Source organism: Rhea pennata, chromosome 10, assembly GCF_028389875.1.
Source record: "Rhea pennata isolate bPtePen1 chromosome 10, bPtePen1.pri, whole genome shotgun sequence".
Classification (NCBI taxonomy): domain Eukaryota; kingdom Metazoa; phylum Chordata; class Aves; order Rheiformes; family Rheidae; genus Rhea; species Rhea pennata.
Genome location: NC_084672.1, coordinates 14,690,985 through 14,706,233, shown reverse-complemented (window position 1 = coordinate 14,706,233; position 15,249 = coordinate 14,690,985). Strand labels below are relative to the sequence as shown.

Here is a 15,249-nt window from a genome sequence, read left to right as displayed (position 1 = left end):
GAAGCCCAAAACACAATTTCATTTATCTTTATATTCTAAGCTTTATAGAGTCTACAAAAGTGTCCATCTGTTCAGCTGAGATTGCTTCAAATAGTGAGTGGTCAGAGAGACTTAGCTGATACAGGTCAAAGGAGCCTCTTGACCCTGTGATACTTGCCGAAGCAATTGGAGCATAGGGACTGATATACAGTTAGATATGGCTTGCTAACGCGATCTCCACTTTAATTGGTAATGATAGCAGGAATACACAGTAAAGTCATTGCTGAAAGAAAACAAAAAGTATCCAATATAGTAATTTATTACCAGTCAGTGGGTTTCACGCACGGGGTTGTTTTACCCCTGCAGTGGTCAGAGAAAGCAAAAAGGTACTCTAACACTTAACTGAAAATGGATGCCCTGCTGCTATCAGAGATGCATGGTGGTCAAATGATTGCCTGTGCCATTAGCTTGGTAATGTTTTCTCTATTGTAAACTCAGCTCCCCATGTTCTTCCTGTGCATCAGCTGCAGATTGAAGGCTTTCTCGTTTGTCTTCTATTTGTGCTGCCAATCATCAAGCTGCTGTCCACCAAGCACATTTCAAGGAGGCAATCTGTTTTTTTTTTTTTTTAACTACTATTGACTACTATCTCCAGGAACCCAGGGCTCAGAGGATTTAGAAATAAATTTAATGCTTTAATTTCTACTGTGCTGTCCATTCTGTGCATTGTTTATGTATTTGTTTTGTGAGACAATTTCATGAGACAGTTAAAATTTTCATATTTTACAAAATATTTTTTGCAAGATATGTCCTGCAAATATGTCCCCTAACATAATTGTTTTTCGTGTTATGTATAATATATGTAATATATTTGTTAGAGGGGCTAAAAAGTAAAAGCTGTGTGCAGATAGTCATTTACAGAGCTCTTCCATATATTTGTTCCAAATCAAAAAATATTTATCGCTTCCCGCCAGTTAAGGACAAAGCATCTTGTAGAATGGAAATGAGCTGTATTTAGAAATATAAGTTCATCCTTAAGACCCCTAGATAAGGTAGCCATGTAGCTGTTCCAGTTAAAGTAATTCTTCCAGCTCCTTGAAGTAAATGTGAGAGATGGGATGGGGTAGTTGATGTGCTTTTACAAGGAGCCATGTGTGACATGTTTGTTTTTACGAGCTTAGAGCTGGAGAAATGATGGGACCAGATTCAGAGAAAAGCTAGGAGCTCTGAATGTCCACTGACATTGCAGTGACTGGCATGATTGAGACTTAGAAAATTGCTAGTCCTTAATAAATTTTAGGTGGCAAATCCTACCTTTCCCACCCCCTTCACTCATGTCTATGACTGAGGTTTTCAGGTTTTCATTAAAAAAAAAAAAAGAAAAAAAGACTAATGGATATTTTTGATTGTCACAAAGGTACTGACAAGTAAATGATTGAAACCTACATGTTCTGCAGGATTTGTTTTGTCTTATAATTAAGGTTACAGAAATGATATGAGAAGATGAAAGCAAATGTATATTAATTTCACTAGGTATAGTGATCTTGTATTCTAAAAAAGTTAGTTCTAATATTTCAAAAATTATGATATAAAGAAACTTCCAAAGACAGACTGTAAGTTAGTGTTTTTTATGACTACATTCTCTTTGCTTAAAAATACTTGTGTGAAATGGTGAAGTATGTGTCCTTTTTTCACAGGATGTCTTCACATATGCATACATATGTGCAGACCCAATAGGATGGTGCTATTTAGTTGATCAGTTAGCAGATTCTTGTTATATGTATAGCTAGTAATAAACTAAGTCATAAGATTGAAGGTCTACTGCTTATTTGTCAAGCTGACTTCTATTGTGTACTTGAATTCTCTGTTTTATTGGGCATATATTAAGGTGATCTATTAAGAGCCTATATTGTAATGGCAGTGAAAAAAAAAAAAAAAACAACTATAAAGCTGCCAAAAATTTCAGATGAATATGAAGAGAACATTAAAAAAATCCTTTTATGATCTTAGTAAATGCATCTTCTAGTCTCCTTTGATGGAGCTTTGATTAAGCTCACGCCCTTTCAAAATCTGATCAAAATTTAACTCAAGAATAAGCTGTTTAATTTTATCTTAACATTTTTTGACCCTTTATGCATGAGGGCTAAGGAGTGGAGAAAGGAGAAGGCTCATCTTTTCTCTGACTTGAATTTCATGTTAATGGAGTAAATCATGCTCTCAACAGGGGCTGTAAAGAGAGGCAATTGAAACCCATGAATTTTCTAAAATTAAAGGAAATAGCTGATTAAAATCAGCAGAATATTTAGTGTTAAAGCTATATATAGCATGCTGCAGGCACTGGGAACTTTAAGGCCAATATTTGCTTTTTATGCTATTGGTTTTTTTGTGATAAAGTGAGTGTACAATACACAAAGAAGGCCAAAAGTCTGGAAAAGAGACACATCTTTAGGACTTGTTTTACATACAAATGAATACTGTCCACACAGTGCAAACTGAGCCATTTCTTTTCAGTAGTATTGAAGTGACCTGTAAGTACATTTTGAGACTGATTTTTCTTCTAAGATCACCCATGTGATTCTGCCACTTTATTTCCTTTATGTAAAATGAATGTCAAGACTGTTCTTGTCAAATCCATTTTTAGCACAAAACCAACAATAGAATGCATCTAGTAAAGAAAGTTGGTGTGTGGAGAAAGTGCATATGTATGAGGAGTTGAAAAAATATGGGAATCCCTGCCAACTAATGGAAGTGTGTATTTTAAGTGCAATAGAGTTCCCAGGAAAAGTTAGATCCCAGTGGGAAAGAGTCTTTAGAGACAAGGCAGCCAGGTAAGATAACATTTGAATTGTACTTCTCATGAAATTTTTATGTGGTATGTCTGTCTTAAGCCTGTTAAAGATAGTAGCATGAATTGATGTATTTGGGGACTATAACAAAGAAGAGGATGCTTTCCCCCTCCTCCCGCGCTTTGCCCCTTCTTCCCTCTCCTATAGAAAAGATTATTTTCTTTGGATGCTAAGATGATGATTTGGTAAAGATTTGTAAAGGGGAAGATCAGACTTGCAAATTATGAAGCAGGAGTGGATTACTTGCCTGAAGGACTCACTGAAGGTACATAAACAGAGTTTGTTGCACTGACTTTTATCTTGTCCTGGCTCAAACACCTTCCCCAGCAAAGCAGAGAGCTGTTACAGAGGTAGAAATTGCCATGCATGGAGTGTAGCCTGCTGTTTCAGAATCTCCCTGAATCCTGTTCTTTGGATTCAGAATGCCAGTTCTGCTCTGGTTCAATCAGAGATCATACTCAAGAGATTTGTGAGTCTCGGGGTCTGATACTAATTTATGTCCCTAGCCAGACTACTTGCTTTTTTTATGAGCTTACAGGTGAAAGCCTCAAAGAAAGCATTATCGAGCAATGCATATCTTTCCAAGCAGTATAAATATTCTGAGCTGAATTGTTAATAGGAATGGAACCAGCACACAAATGGCAGTATTTTGAACATGGGATGTCTAGTCTTGTTACTGAACTATTCAGCTTCAAATGGGGTTTTGTTTGTTGATTCTAAAAATAATAAGCTATTTTACTTTGGGCTTTGGAAAAGCTTAAATTAAAAAGTTAGAGTTAAATATTAAATTCTTGTGAGATCATTGGTGTCTGTTAGGTACTAGCAAATACTTTAAAATGGCTGATGTTGCTATTGGGTTGATTTTGAAACAATGTATAGATATGCAAAATAAAATTAAAAAGTAATTCCTACTTGCTTTAAAACAAAAAAAAAAGATAAGGTGTATTATGATTATGAAAATCTGTTTCTAGCTCTAAGCATGATAATACTTGTTTTACTACAAAAATATGATTTTTCTTATTACCAAAGTTAAGCTTTCTTGGATGCTATAGGCATCCTTCAGAGAGGTTCCTTGTTAGACTTACTACTAGTGATGCACAAGAGTGAGGTAGCACATTCTGCTTATTTTTACAACTGAAGTGTATTGGGGCTTTAACCTGTATTGACAGTTCAGATTCATATACTTGTACACAATGACAAAGAACACACAGATCAGCTCTCCAAAATCTGGTTAAAATTAATAAACCAGTGAACAAGTGAAGCTATGAAGGAGGATCAGGATGGATGGAAGTTGTGTGATTGTGAATGGTCATACAGTTTGCTATTTGTTTTCATAATAGCTTCCAGAAGATGTAATATAAATAAATAAACCCCTCCTGATTGCACTGCTAATTAATCACAGTAGGTGGAACACTAGTGATTGGGGAAGGTCTATCAATGGGAGATCAGAAAGTCTTTGGTCTTATCAGTGATAACATAGAAGACTTAAAATTTTAAATTAGGAAAAGAATGTGACTATCTTCTGAAATGGTGAGATGCCCACCTTCCTTCATTGGAATGAAATGCCTATGGCAGAAAACTAAGATAACTTGGTAGCTGCTTTTAGGATAAATGTCAATAAGCTTTCATATTGCCAATAAACATTTATTGTGACTTCATGAACAATAGTATCACTAGATGCATCAACAGATTGACATTGTCACAGTATTTTCCTTTATCTGGATGGTGATTTTCCTAAAGATTTACCAAATGTTAATCAACTAAATAATGTGTTGAACAGAGAAAATGAAAATGGTAGGCAAAATTGTAACAATAGGTTCTATTTATATCTATTCAAAAGCTAGCTTGTGAATTCCAGTGTATGCATTCCATGGGCGGTTTCCTGTGTGTTAGGAAATGGCATAATTGAAGATTAAAATAATCCTACTTCTTAACTGTAATATATTATTTTTTAAAAAAAGGAAAAGGATAGAAAGAAAACCTGAACAAGTAGTTCTAATCTCTTACTTATGTTTCCCTATGGAGATCTTTAAATAAGATTATGTATTTAGAGCACATCCTCATCTGATAGGAACATCATTCTCCAAATAATGTAAGGCCGAATTATGTAATTATCCCAAATTAAATAGGCCAAATAACTTACAGGCTATAGAAGGGCAAAATTTTTTCAATGTTATGTTATTTGTAACCACAATGTTAACACTTTAAGGATAGTTAATCCTATAAAATCAGTTTCTAATGTAAAAAGAGCTAGGTAAGGAGATGAATTAGTTAAGACTGCATTCAAGTTGAATCCAGCTGTTAACCTGTTTACCACTATTTGCTGATGTCATCTTCAAAAGATCAGATTGTGTTCAGCAGAAACAGTTTCTACTTCATGTTAGTGAAATATTTCTAATAAAATTATCACAAGGAAGAATTAAAACTAGCAATGATCTAGCCAAGTCAATAATTTCATGATGTGGAAGTTGGCACTGTTGCCTTATTGGAAAAGCACTACTGGGCTGAAAATTCGCTTCTTGATGCTGTTTTTCTACTGACATGTTCTTGCTTGTAAAGGGTGAAAAGGCTAGGATGAACAAAGTGCTGAGAGCATGGGCCTGTGCAGGACATAGCATATGGTTCCTAAGTGCTTTAGGATAAGGGCATAAGTATCCAAGAGGAGTATCTGCCTTGTCTCTGTTCTTCCCCTGAAAGTAAAAGATACCTCTTTAAAGTGTGCAACAGGATTCTGATAGAAGATGTTGTATCACCATCTCATAACTTAACATTCCTGTTGGATGGTTCTCATAGTATGTTCATAGAGTGCCCCTTAGTAGTAAGACGTGATTATTGCAGTGGGAAGAGGTAGCTGCTCTTCTGCAAGCTCATTTAGGTTGCTTTTGTCTTTGCAATGGACATTTATCAGAGTACTCTTAATTGCTTTTACTTTGTTTAGTTTCTGTTGCATCTCTTTATTTACATGGAGAAGTACTAGGATTTTTCTTCTAAATAAATTGTACATTTTTCATGTTTTTTCATACTGACAGTGTCCTAAAAGTGTCAGTGGTATGAATGTGTGTCAAGCAGGTGTGAGATGACCTCCAGAAGCTTACTAGAGAACAGTTCTGTGATTTCTATGATTCTGTCTAACATTTTCTGTAGTAAAGCAAAAACTTTGAAAAACTCATTATGCCAACAGTTAACATCTATAAAATATTTCAACTTTTTGCTTTAAAGTGCTTGTTTCAAACCTTTTTAAAAATCAGAATTCATCTTGAAGGTTAAAAATGAGGAAATTAGGCTATATAAAAGCATTAATCCTTTTAGGGTATTTGTAATTTAGTACTGGCAGCATTATTATTGCAGTCTCTTCATTAGGTGGTAGGTAGGTTTCATTTTTTTATTGTAAGAAAAGGAAGCAGCAAAAGAGGTCGGTATTTTATTGGGCTCTTATTAATAAGATCTTTCAGTTTTCCTAAGTCTACTAAGTCTGTGTTGCTGGAGGTATACAGGCATAGAGCATTATATGCAGAGAAGGGCAGCAGGAATGTGCAATGTTCTTCTGAACTCACAGACTTAGAGGGAATTGAGTACCGAAGTGGAGCCTGAATACAGGATCTGAGGGAACATGCTGTGCGTTTCCTCCCCTTAGAGTCTCAGAACTTGGCTGGTGCAAAAGGCCGAAACAGAGCGTCTCCTGAGGAAGTCATGCTAAATTGGAAATGGAGGTAAAAGGAAGTAAGTGGTAGGGTCCATATATAGTGAAATTCCAAAGTCTATCTTGCAGCTGTTAGGGTATTTCCCTATCTTTACAATTCCTTGTCTTTACAGTCTACATGCTTAGGATCTTGTTCTCACTTGCATGTGTCCTGCATTTATCAGATTGTTTTATGTAAACATTTTTATTCATTCTTATATTCTTGCTCTTTCCTTCTTTCTACAAGTTCTACTTAAAGGAAGACTAATCTATAGAATTTATGTCCTAGTAGAGGCTATGGTTCTGTCCAAATCTTCTCAAATATTGTATTCTTTCTGTACGCTTAGGCAAAAATCTTTCTCAGGTTCTCATGTCAAGCATAGATGTTTTTGATGGGCATTTTTGTGGGTAAGATCTGTGATACTTGTAAAAGGAGTCGATTTTCAAGGTGTCCAAACAGATTCTCTCCTCAGAGCTTAATCTACCCTATGCCTGGAATATTGATCAAATCAAGATGAATTGTAATCTTAAAAGGTATATACTCTTGTTCGAAACATTCAAAGAATGAAACTAAAAACATAAAACTAGGTACATATTTAAACTTGAATTATGAACTTGATTTGCAACTACTGACACTGTGCTGTTGTTCATCATGCTTAGGTTACTATTATTGTACTTTTATATATCAGTCCAAAGTGGTGAGTAATTGTAGCTGGTTTTGGCTCTGCAGTTCTACTAGATTCTGCAAGGATTTGTAAACCATTTTGTTTGGATATTCATTAACAACAGTAATCACTGACATTTGTATTTATTCCAGTACAGTTATTGCATCAGGATGTGGAACTGAAATGCAAATCTGTTGCCTTGAATGGATTTTAAAATGGATGTAGTAGTATGGGAAATTGTAGAAAGATCCAGGTTGTAAATACAGTGGCACAGAGTTGAGTCAGATGATCACAATGATTGTAGTAAATGTGTTCTCTCTGAGCACTTTTCATTTAAGCAGCATAACTCTATAACTGGAGGTCTAGTTGTTTAAGTTCTCTATTGGTTCTGACAAAGCATATGTGACTTGACTTGTAAGTTTGTAATTTTAAACTATTTTTGCACACTTTGAGGTGGCAAAAGGCATAGTCCTTATCTTGGACACATTTCAAACTGCTGCTATAAGGCATATAGATTCTCAAAGTTTGCAAGAATTTTGCATCATTGGAGATTTTGTTTCCCAGCTGTATTTTGAAAACAGATACTTTCTTTGAAGGAATCTTAAGAAAGTTTTAGTTTGAAATGAGACCTAGCAGAAGAAGTATTTGCTTGAGGTTTAGCAAAAATAGCATGACTATATAATCAAAGATATTAGAAACTGGATTATAGTATTTAAATGTGTATGCCTTTATATGATAGGGCTAAAAACCTGTTTCCTTGCTGTCTGAGAAATGAATAAAGATAATTAAGTTGAAGTTAATGGAATTAATAGATCTGGCTTTTTTCATATGCAACTCTAGAAAACTAGAATATACTATGGGTTTATATTTGAACACATAATATTTTTCTTTCAGCTGACTGATGCTCGCCATGTCCAACAGACCTTTACTGTTCTACCTGTTAAGACAAAATGGAACAATGTAAACTTTCATGTTCTCCTATTTGATCCGGGAAGACTTGTCGAAATTCTGCTGTTATCTCAACTCAATGGATTAAAGTCATCAAATTCATTCCATGACTATGACACTCTACAACGAGCCAAAAGTACTACTGAAAAAAGGTCACTAACATTAAAAAGAAATAAAACTGCTAGCTCCGTATGTCCAGTGGATGGGCAAGTAAATACTATTTGTGCAAACCAGGTCCATCGAGATAATGCAGTTAGGCCTTTAGAAGAAAATGGTGGTGTGAAAAGACAGAAAAAAATGAAGAGTTCAAGAAAAAATAGAATGCAGCCACTAGGAAACATTGATGTGAACATCACCGATACAGCTAAACTGCTTTTGTCATGTCTCTTACCATGGGGTGTAGATAAGGAAATAGACAATCTTTGTGTTAGCTACTTAAAAATCTTGAGACTTCAATGTCCAGTCTCTTTTGGACTTGTGTCAAATGAAAAACACATATCACTAATGTTGCCAGGATGGAGTAGTACTGATTGTGGTGTGCTAGAGGAAAACACAGTCATCAACTTGTTTTCAAAAAGAGTGCTTGATTTATCAAACAAGTACCTTTCTGCAACTGAAGGACAAACTGGGAAGAAGGATGGATCACAGGGATCAGAAACTCTATTCTTATTAAGCAGAATAGCTTTAATCAACAAGATAATTAACATGCCTTTGGAAGTAACATCTGAAATGGAAAGGTAAGAACAATTTCTTTATAAGTCTTTTCCTCCTGAATAGTGGTCAAAAAATGGAAAAATACTAAAAATACTCTTATTCTTAAATATGGGTCTATGCAATGGAGTCTGTGTTCATTCTCTGGAATTTTCTTATAGGACATCCTTTGCATGAAAGGAGATTTAGTAGCAAGTTGAGTGCTCTTCTGTTCTTCTGTTTAACAGATGAGTAAAGAGATGCAAGACACTTTTTCAACAGAACTAGACTTGAATTATCCAGCTTTCTTTCCAAAAATCAATCTTTTCCTCACTGTTGAAAGTAGGTAGAATACCAAGTCCCTTCAGGCACATTTTGAGATGTGCATGGCACATTTGTGCTGTTTTAGCTTCCACTCCCTGTAAGTAGTATACTTTCTTTACCATACAAACCCCAGGCTCCACAGATAGATAAATCATGACAGACCAGAACAATCCGTCCTAGTTTCGTTACCTAAAGTACAGAAAAACTCCAATAATAATGGCAGCTACTACGAATGAATGCCACCTCAGCCCCTATATTGTGAGAACCATCCCAAATAACACTTACATTACTCAAAACATACTGACTGAATGGTTTTTCAGCAATAAGGAAAAGATAGTGTGGCCAACATTATTTGGACAAGCCAAACGAAGCATACTAATAAGCAGTGGATATTGTCCATAGACTCTTGTTCAGCAAACTTAAATTGGTCTCTATTTAGTGTTTCGGTAACTCAGTGTTGTTGATGCTATGGTTTAGCAACAAGAAGAGGTACAGAAGATATCCTAATGATTCAAAAGGCTATGCATCTCCCACAAAGCTCTAGGAATTCAGGATATCTCAGGAGATGTGCAGAAGCCTGTAGGGGGCACAACTATTTCTCAGTTTTATTGCTAATCATGTTGCCTGTTGGTCCATATTCAGCATATGCTCTTATACCAAAGGATGTCTCTTAAGATGCTGTCTTGAATGTGAGCTCCAAGGGAATGAACTTCAGTTGTCTTCAAACATAAGTATTTTTTAAAAAGCAATTCCAAACTCCTAGTAAGTCTAGGGAAACAAAAAGGCATGATATACTTTCATGAGCTAGTTCTTTTTGTCCGAGTATTGAAGGCATAGTTTTGCTAACTGCAATTTTTTCATGTCTTAATTTAAGACTGTTTTTCCGTTGATTCATTCTGAAAACTAATCAGTCACATCTGCTCAAATTTGTGCAAAGATCTTGCACATGCTGTTGTACAGGATGTGGTGAGACAGACGCTGTGCTGATGTTGAGTCAAAATTCTGTTGACATCAGAAGCTACCATAATTTATAAAAATCAGCACAGGTACTTGGTGACTTAATTTATAAACCACTTAGAGATGAACAAAAGCATCTCCCTCTCTACAGCTGAGGATAAAAGCCCTTTTCCTATGAAGTTCTGTTTTCCATTTTTTTCCCCTGGGAATAAGCATAGCATGAATAGGATTTTGCCTGTTCTCCACAACTTTGGAATACAGGCTTTGTTTCACCTCTTTTTCATGCAAATAATTGAAACTTGAGAGTGAATTCTCACAATCTGTATCATCTTTTCTTTAAATCTTTCTGTATGTCTTATCTTCATTCATTCTTTACTCTGTGTTCAGGGTTGGAATGAATTTTGTTCATTATAATAATGTCATAATGTACTTTTTTCAAATTGAAAGTTGAAAGAAATGAAGCAAGTGTTACTTTGTCCAATTTACCATCTAAAAGTAAAAGCATGTAGCTGTACCAGTTTGCTGGGTAGTTGATATAGGTGAAACTGCTCCATGCTCAAGGGAAAAATTAAATATTAAATTACAATTCTCTGCACCATTTGTGGAAGGAGTTAGTGAGTGGGACAGAGAATGGAGGGTTTTGTTTTGTTTTGTTTTTTTCATGCCTCTGCAAGGATGCTTACAGCCCTCTCCTTCCAGTGTGGGGAATGATGAGATCCAGCAATGAGCTGGAGAGATTGAAAGTTAGTGTGACAACTTTGGGACAGTCTGGATGTGTAATTTCCTTACTGTAAAAGCCAAACACATTACTTAATTTACAAGATTCAGGGAAGAATGGCTGCCTAATCTGCATTTTTACAACCTCTAAGGGTCCTGGCTCGTTACTGGCCTCCTAAGTATTACTGCAGAACAACTACTTTGGTTACTATTATGAAAGACAACTGCACTCTGATCTCCTTTCAGTAGTTTATCTGTCAGCAGAGCTGTGTGAGTTTCTCAGTCTTGTGAAGGTTTACTTTCTGTTGGCACAAACCCGGGAAGCATGAAGCTTTTAAGCTTCTAAATGAGAACAGGGGAAAGAAGAACATCTGAACAGATTGTCCAGTGACCGGGACACTTAAGTATATTTTTGGCTGCTACTCAAATCCCTGGCCACTCTGATGTTGAAGAATGGACTTGCATGTTTATTCTCTCTAACCCAGCACAGTGTTCTAACTACTGCTTTATCATAATTTGGGGATTCCATCTTTCTTCTATTAATGCTGGTCTACTTTGCATATAATACATCGGGCTGTAGGGAGATCTGTCTTACTGTCAGTTGACTATGGCTTTGACCCTGAGGAATGCAATAATAAATCCCAGTTTTCTGCCATATCTTGATAAGGTTTTGCTATTTCAGGAGATTGAAAGGCTCTTCTGTAAGTATATTTATTTATAAACATAAATACATTTAAAAAACCTGGAGAATCAGAAAGGGAAAAATACATTTGTCAGTTCCTAGTGTGTTTGGCATTCTGGAATGAGTCTAGTTATTTTCATTTTGAGTAGAAATTCTGTCCTTGCCAAAATGGGTACATATGTTTCTGCTTAAAGCATAGGTTTGACAGATCAGCATTCCCCACTGAAAAACATTTAGCTGGAAAACTCTTGACTAGCTCTTACAAGTTTTAAGCTAGTGATTTGGATTAGCAAGTTTCAGGTATTGTTTGTGAACTGTTAGCTGCCTGACTAGATGAATGTAATCCATGGAGTGGGAAAATAGTGAACAGTGAATGACTTGCTTAGACCAGATTATCAGATTACTAATCCCTGTCTTCAAAAATAAAAACAAACAACCCCCTTTCAATCCCCCCAAAAAAACCCTGAAGCAAGTGTTTTTTACAGAACTAAATATTTTCATGAGAACCTATTATGCAAAAAGAGTAAAGTATGAAAAACATGACCGTAGAAACACCAGGAATTGAGTTTATATGCTGTTACTCATAAAAACGTTTGTAAATCTGTTACTTTTTGCAACATGACCTGATCTTTAAAAATAAAGGGAAATTGCAGAACATATGAGGTTATAAATGTGGGACAGAGTAGTTAAGGTGTCCTGGTTGGCAAGAGCGTCAGTACACATTTATGTTACATTTTTATTTCATGGTCCAGACCTTTTTTTGCTGATGTACCTTATTCCTTATCAATATAATCAGGAAAAAACAGGGAGAAGATAGCAGGAACAAAAAAATTAAAAATTTAATTCAAAAAATTAATTTTCTCCTGCTGCATTTTGAGATTTGTATCTGTAACATTCCTGAACATTCAAGTTGAAAGCTTTTAGAGTAGTTTAGAATCTTAAAGCTTTTAAAGTATTATGAATTACTGTTGGTTGTAGTGAATTTGAAAGATGAAATATGTTATTTTAAAATGAAAACTTTTTTCTTTTTTTTTCAGGGTCACTGTGGTGTAGTGTTTAAAACAAACGTATGGATTTAAAATAATATAAGGGTTTGGGGAGATTTTCTACTTCCTTTCCCTCCTTCTGTATTCTTTCTTTGTCTTCAAGAGTTTGGATCCTGAATGAGTCCACTAAATCATAGCCATTTGTTGAAGTCCCAAGTATTGCAATATTTTTTTAAAATGATTTATCACCAAACTAGCACAAATGCTTAGCAAAAATGATATTTTGCTTTAATTCACTGCATATGATTTTGTTTCTATAATACAATATGAAAGTTAGCTATAATAAATTTGGGGCCAAATGCTAAAGTTTCTGCATAGGGACAGTACTTTTCAGGAATTACATATATGTGAATGTTTCAGTGGTGAGGTGAATTTCAAGGGTGAAAGCATACAAGTGATTTTTGAGAAGAGACTAAATTGTGGTTGTTAGTAATTGATAGCAGTCAGTCACTACCTTAAAACAAATGCAACTTTGTTGTTAAGTGTGTTCATTTTTCATTTAACAGTTTAATATTTCTTTAGGCCACAGAAATTGGAGTATATACATAACAAATGGAGAAATGTGGAAGCAATCAGCTCTTCATTCCCCAGTTTTTATGCAGACTTACCAAGCAGTGAGTATACGGAAGAGTGGTGATACTAGTTTTTAATGTTACATTTTTGTGTGCATTTTGTTGATAAAACTCACTTAAATTAAGCAATAAAAAAGCCTTACCACTTACATTCTTTAGTTCAGAGGAGTTTCAGTTTTCAAATACTGAAACTGCACTAGTCCATTACATTTATCTGTGAACATCACAAAAGCATGTAAACAAAACATTGATTCCAATATTACTTCACATTTGAAGACACATTTTGTGTGATGGGAAAATACTTGGTTGCATTTCAAAAGACATTTTCTAGCCATCTGGAAAAAAACAAAATATAATAAGACAAACGTCTTATTACATAACCTTACAAAGACAAACCTTCTCTCCCTCGACACAATCACATGCTTGCCCAATAATATATACAATCCTTCAAAACAAACTGTTGCCTTAGTAATACAGGAGTTAACTTGACTTTTCAATAATGCACTTAGACTTTTTGCTTAGAGCAGAATAAAGTAATGTCTTCACATTAACATCCCACGGGGAATAGTTCACCAGTCTTGGCTTGTAAGACAACCAGTGTGTTTTTATAACATGCAACTAACCAAAGAATGTTTAAATAAAAAGCTAAATGGAATATGGATATTTGTCAGTATGCATTACCTACTAAATATAGTGTGTTCATATTATAGTCTGTCCTGTCTAGATTGATAATACAAATTATTTCAGGTCAAATCTTGACCTAGTACTATGTGAAGGGGAAAAAGGATTGTGTGTAAATAAGCCTTGAAATACCTATCTAAACACAGCTTTTAACATACCTGTGCTTGCGAGTCTCAATTTGTAGACGCTATGATGACATAACAGAGAGAGAGATGGAAGAAGAAATTAAAGGGTTACAGACATAAACTAAGTGAATGGCATGGGAATGGTGTAGAGATGATGTTGATGGTCATAAAAATAGTTTTACTGGAGTATGGATTATACTGCCTTGGACACTTTAGGTCATTCATTCCAATCTCAGAGTTCACACTTTTTTTGGGTGGAGGGGGGATTTGCAAATAAAAATTGTATCTGAGCCTTGCAGAAATCAGTTATTTCAGGATTGAACACTTTAGCATCAAGGATATATTGGGAGGCAGAATGAGCAATATTAGATCTTGACTTGTGCTGACCTCTTTGGACCTTTGGACGGAGTTACACCTTTTGGAAAGTGATGGGAACACAACCAAATTAGAAGAGTAACTTTTAATATTTCTTTGCATACATAGGACAAAAAAACTGAAGACAAGCTGTCTTGTACCTGGGCAAAGGATTAGGCTAGATAGTTGCCATCTTTGTTGTATTCTTCCTGATCACTGGGGGTAGTTGCTGAAAGACTTTTTCTGTGTTTAAAGTAGCCTCAGATTAGCTCTTGTGTCAGTTTAGTAACAATCAAAAAGGCCATTAATTCACATCAGCATTGCTTCAATTCAGTCTGTCTGTATTTATATAATCATTTATTGAATAGCATACCAAGGCTATTCAGACTACACTAGTACATATCATTGACTTCTTAATATGCAAATACTTATATAATTCTTTCAAACTTGAGTCTTCACTTCAGAATTCTTAAGTGGAGGATGGTGTACTATGGTTAGAATATTTGTTGAACTTGTTACTGAAGCACAGCTGCCACTTAAAATTCAGCTTCCTGTTCTTAAGATATGACATGGCATTGGCATTCAGAGATTGTGTAAATTCAAAAGATCATACAACCAGTTTACCCAAATTACATATATGGCATCAGACATTTTAGGCAAAGTACTGAGATAAGTCATATCAGTCTGTTGAAGCCCAGAGGAGGAAGAACTGGACTAAACAAGCACAACTGCCAGTTCAGAACTACACTGTTCATTTGAAAATCATTTGGAAGGTCATGATGGGTAGTAATTAAAAAAATCATTTACATACTAATAAATAAAATTAATTTCGTATCTACAATCATAACTAGTGAGCCAGTTTGACCATGTACTAGTATCATGGCCCTGTAAGAGCAGAAAAGTAAATCATGTAGAATTGTAACTGTACAAAATGTTGTTTAGAGTGTTTTATATATAGGCCATACTGTTCTGAAGGTTTTTTTT

At 35.2% G+C, this 15,249-nt stretch overlaps 1 protein-coding gene across 1 annotated transcript in view; it reads left to right on the top strand.

Annotated features, from left to right (window-relative positions):
- WDR72 (WD repeat domain 72) overlaps positions 1-15,249 on the top strand; it is a 115,649-nt gene that overhangs the window by 47,309 nt on the left and 53,091 nt on the right. Inside the window, exons 14-15 of the mRNA XM_062584032.1 lie at positions 8,064-8,854; positions 13,056-13,147. Of these exons, the coding sequence (XP_062440016.1) occupies positions 8,064-8,854; positions 13,056-13,147 (883 nt within the window). The remainder of the gene's footprint in view (positions 1-8,063; positions 8,855-13,055; positions 13,148-15,249) is intronic.